This window comes from Poecilia formosa, unplaced genomic scaffold (assembly GCF_000485575.1).
Source record: "Poecilia formosa unplaced genomic scaffold, Poecilia_formosa-5.1.2 Scaffold466, whole genome shotgun sequence".
NCBI classification, from domain to species: Eukaryota; Metazoa; Chordata; class Actinopteri; order Cyprinodontiformes; family Poeciliidae; genus Poecilia; species Poecilia formosa.
This window is the reverse complement of record NW_006800405.1, coordinates 292,562-297,327: the sequence shown is the minus strand read 5'-3', so window position 1 is coordinate 297,327 and position 4,766 is coordinate 292,562. Positions and strand designations below refer to the sequence as shown.

Here is a 4,766-nt window from a genome sequence, read left to right as displayed (position 1 = left end):
ACCAGGTCTGGGTCAGCAGAACTGCTTTCTGTCTGAATCACCGTTTTATCTGCAGTGACTGGAAGCATCTGGTCTGTTTTACAGGATCAACTGATCCGTCATCGGTTCACAGCTGGGAGGTTCTGGACTCACTTCCCGTCTGGAAACCGTCCAGCTGCAGCCGGAGGGTCAGAACCAGCAACATGATTTATCACTAATAACATTTATTATTACTCTAACGCCTATTTATGAATGAATGAATATGATTTTAGTGAACGGATGAAAAGCTGGAACATGAAACATCTTTTCTGTCAGCCTTGAACTATTTTCTTTGATCCAGAAACTTCAGACGTTTCATCAGAAACTGTTCAGCCACTCCTGTTGTTATTTACTGATAGACTTTAGATTAAAACTCTTTTCATTAACATTTCTGAACTAAAATGGTTTTTTTAACCGATATAATAATCTGATCACAACAGTCAGAAATCAGAAATCAAGGATTGGTCACATTAATCTACAGTTTCCCTCAGATTAATATTTTCTATAACTTATTGATGTATTTATTTATTCAGCAACTAACTGATCAAAACTGCAGTAAATGTATTTCACGTTTACTGCAGGCTAACTTTACCGTTAGCAAACGGATGCTAACATCACTGTTAGCATGCTAACACTAACATTAGCCTACCAACAGGGATGCTGTCAGATTATTCTGGTGAATTAAACATTATCACAAATCATTATAATAATCAGTTTGGAGTTTTACAGAATGTCTTAATCATCTTAGATTGAAGGTTTTTTATTGTTTTTCTTCAGCTTAGATTGAAGTTAAAACTTCAATCTAAGCTGAAGAAAAACAATAAGGAATTAAAATTCCTTTGTATCCTGAAAACATGCATCTGTGCCAGTTTGGCCCAGCCGGCGTTTAAATACGACACAGAGACACCGAGGGAACATTTAAAGCACAGCTGTGACTTCTAAAGATGTCCAACAACATGAATAAAACTGATGGAACAATAAAGATGCCAAAAATGTCCAACTGCTTCATGCAGAACATTTTAGATTGATTATCAACCCTCTGCTATAAAAACCAGTAACTGTGGCCTTCAGACAACCTCTGTGTGATCTGCTAATGTTTTATTAAAATTAGAAACCCGTTTATAGTTTTCACGTCGCCTGTCAGCCGTTTCCAGCTCAGCTGTGGAAACCAGAGGCAGGAGCAGACCTTCCGTAGAAACGTCTTTATGTCTGAGAAACTTCGTTCTGAACGCATCGCTGCAGCTGAAGGAACAAATGTGAAACTGTAAACCAGTAAATCCAAAGCTGAGCCCAGCTGGACCCGGTTCCAGGCTGTAAAACGGAGAAATGTTGTTCTGATGATCAGGTCCTGATCTGCTGTCAGGCCTTTATTCTGCTGGGAACTGAACCGGCGCCCGGTGACAGCGGCTCTGCCTCCGCTGGCGCGTTAAAGAGCCAGGAATCCCGGTGGGTCAGCTGGTGGTCATTTCCCAATCCGGACCTGGAGATGACAGACGGCAGGAATGTCACAGAGCCGCCATCGGCCGGCTGACGCCTCCAGAAAGAGTCCCGGCTTTGGTATAAATAGCTTCGTGCCAACGGGTCAAATAAGGAAGTTTGAAGCTGAGCAGCAGAGCTAAATCTGTTCTTTTACAGGGAGAGGAGCTTCAGGACGGAAAAACAGAGGCAGAATCCAACAGGACGGATCCGACCCATGTAGGTCAGGACCAGACCCGGTCCAAGTTCCTCCACCGGGGCGGAACCACAGACCCTGGAACCAGAAACTGGGAGGAAGTCTGGAAGTTGATCTAAACATCAGTTTGACCGTTTCAAACGTTTCTTCATAAAAACGTTTCCATCATTTCCTCAGTTCAGCTGCAGCAGATTAAAAATGAACCAAACGTCAGATGAGGAGCGACAGGTGTGACCGGATCCAGATCCGGTTTAATCCTGCAATCAACACAATTAGATGTTGCCATGGGAACAGTCATCCAGCTGCTGGTGACAAACCAACATGTCCGAGGACCGACCAATCAGAACGCAAATTACTGATGAGCCACCAGATTAAAGATTATTCCAAACGCAAAACATCTCAGGGAGCCGCCAGCCAGATCCGGATCGGATCCGGTCCAGATCCAGACCAGATCCGGTCCTGACCAGATCTGGATCTGATCTGGATCAGATCCAGATCCAGATCCAGACTGGTTCTGGTTCTGGTAACTCCTGGTCACTGACTGAATTGTGAACTCATCTGTACCAAAGGTTTCCTAAAAGCAGAAGGCCGACCCAAACCGGGTCATCAATAGAACCTTGACCCAAAACAACAGAACATCTGGGAAAGAAAAGGATCACGGTTCTGAAATGGTCCAGTAGTCTCCAAACTGGGTCGCACTGAGTGAAGCATCCTGGACTTTCAGAACCAACGACACAAACGGAGAGTTGATCCTGCTCCGTTGGGTTTCCTCAGAACCAAACGGACCAGGAACCAAACGGACCAGGAACCAGGACCGACAGATGTTTCTGGTGTAAACATTTATTTACGTTTGTTTCCAAACTGCTGACGATGTTTTAGTTTTATGATCTGAAGCCCTTTGAGCGTCGATGAACCGGATGGATTCGCATCAAACCGACTTTTGCTTCGTTCCTGAAACCTCATGGCAGCAACTGGAAAAAACTCCTGGAGGCGTTTCTGAGTCTGAGAGGAGCTGGAAAAATTTCACAACATCGTGTAAGAAAGAGAAGAATGAAAACAATCTGCTTTCCAGCTATGAGGCAACAGCAGACAGGAGGAAGAGGAGGAGGAGGAAGGACGACAGAGATGCTCCAGCTGCTGGGGAGACGGCCAAACGCTCGGGTGGGAAATCTGGGGGAGTCAACTGGGAGAAACACTGACTGGCTTGGAACCAGCAACCTCAGAGAGGCAGAGGGAGCCGAACCCAGGAACGTAGAGCTACAGCACTCAGATCCGGTTGGCAGCTCTGAGACCCTTTGGACTCAGACAGGAGGTGGGGAGCTGGTTCCTCCCAGAGTGGATCCCTCCTAGAGTGGATCCCTCCTAGAGTGGATCCCTCCCAGAGTGGATCCCTCCCAGAGTGGATCCTCCTAGAGTGGATCCTCCTAGAGTGGATCCTCCCAGAGTGGATCCCTCCTAGAGTGGATCCCTCCCAGAGTGGATCACTCCCAGAGTGGATCCTCCTAGAGTGGACCCTCCTAGAGTGGATCCCAGTTGTGATGGTCTGGGAATCCAGTAGGGAAACTCTGTGCCGACTGGAAAGAGGCCTGAGATTAACCCTTTCTGTCTCCGCTGATCTGGAGACAGAAAGTCCACCTGGTGGAACCGTTACGTCACCCAGGTGTCCATCAGAACTAGGTGTCCAACAGAACCAGGTGTCCAACAGAACCAGGTGTCCAACAGAACCAGGTGTCCATCAGAACCCAGTTACTGTAATGACTTTAACATCCTCTACTCAGGAAGGTCCGACCTGGAGGACGGCCAGTCCAGAACCAGAACCTGGTCCTGGACAGAACCTTTCCTTTCCTTTCCCCAGCAGAACCCTTGGTTGGTTCTGCTTTTCCAAAGGTACTGACACCCCCACCATGACTCCTGGGTCCAGAGACTGGCTTACGCCATGTCAACTCCCTGGAAACTGGTTTTCATGATTTCTGCCAGCAGAGGTGTGAATAATCCCAGATCGCCTGGAGCTCTAAGGTTAGCATCCCTGCTGCAGACGGCTTCATCGGCTGCCTGGTTCTGGTTCTGACTGCAGAGCCGTCTGGAGGATATTCTGCTCACAGAGGAGCTGAAGGGAAACCTTTCATTGTTTTCTATCAGGTCAGAGATGATCTTATTCATCTGATCAAAGTGGAGATCAGCTCTGATCCTCAACTTCAGGATCAAAACCTGCGTTTCATCAAACTGCCCACATCTTAACCCCCGTGGTGCTTTACGAGGATTTTCTGGTTTTCAGGGGATTTTTCTTTTGAAGCTGAAGTTTGTGTAACATCTGAGGTTTTGTGTAACATCTCCTCCTGCAGCTGCAGCTCTGAACCAACAGCAAAGCTAAAATCATGTTTGCACAACCCAACATCACCTCATTCCTCATGAACAATGTGATGTTTTCAGGCCTTCTCGCGAACTGGGACCTTCAGGGACGAGCCGACTGACCTGGAGGACTGGGCTGTTGTCGAAGTTGTAGGCGCTCGGTCGGCCCTCCAGCGTGGAGAAGGCCACGTTTCCTCCGGTGAGCGGCGAGATGTCGCTGAAGTCGTCGGTGCAGAGCGCCTCCTGCTCGTCGCCGCCGGTCCGGATGAAGCCGTGGCTCGGCTTCCTGTAGGTCTTCTCGCAGGAGCCGCTGTAGTACTGGTACGGCACCCAGGGGCCGCCCTCGCTGCTCCGCTTGTAGATGGCGAAGCTCTCCGGACGGCTGGTGTGGAACTTCAGCCGAACGTAGGTGATGTCGAAGGCTTTCCCTGCACACAGACGTAACCCAACAGGAAGTGAACAGCAGCGCCAACAAAAGGAAGGCAAAGAGATTTTACAGACATCAGGCTGAAGTTATGAGGCTGGAGGAAACATGACCAACGAGCCAAACCCTGAAAACACACCAGGGAAAATATGCTGGAAGTCTTGGTTAACTTTAGTTGATATTTTGTTTTACAGTGAAAGTTTTTCAGTGTCTAAAACGGGTTTGAGACGTTTTCAGGCCTGAATGTGGATTAATTAACCCAGACGCCCAAAACCTGGAGGGTCAGAACTTTTGGCCAAATTT

General features: G+C 47.8%; 1 protein-coding gene across 1 annotated transcript in view; it reads right to left on the bottom strand.

The window, feature by feature from the left end:
* lamc1 (laminin, gamma 1) overlaps positions 1-4,766 on the bottom strand; it is a 45,467-nt gene that overhangs the window by 16,338 nt on the left and 24,363 nt on the right. The window contains exon 2 of the mRNA XM_007578086.2: positions 4,163-4,467. Coding sequence (XP_007578148.1) covers positions 4,163-4,467 — 305 coding nt within the window. The remainder of the gene's footprint in view (positions 1-4,162; positions 4,468-4,766) is intronic.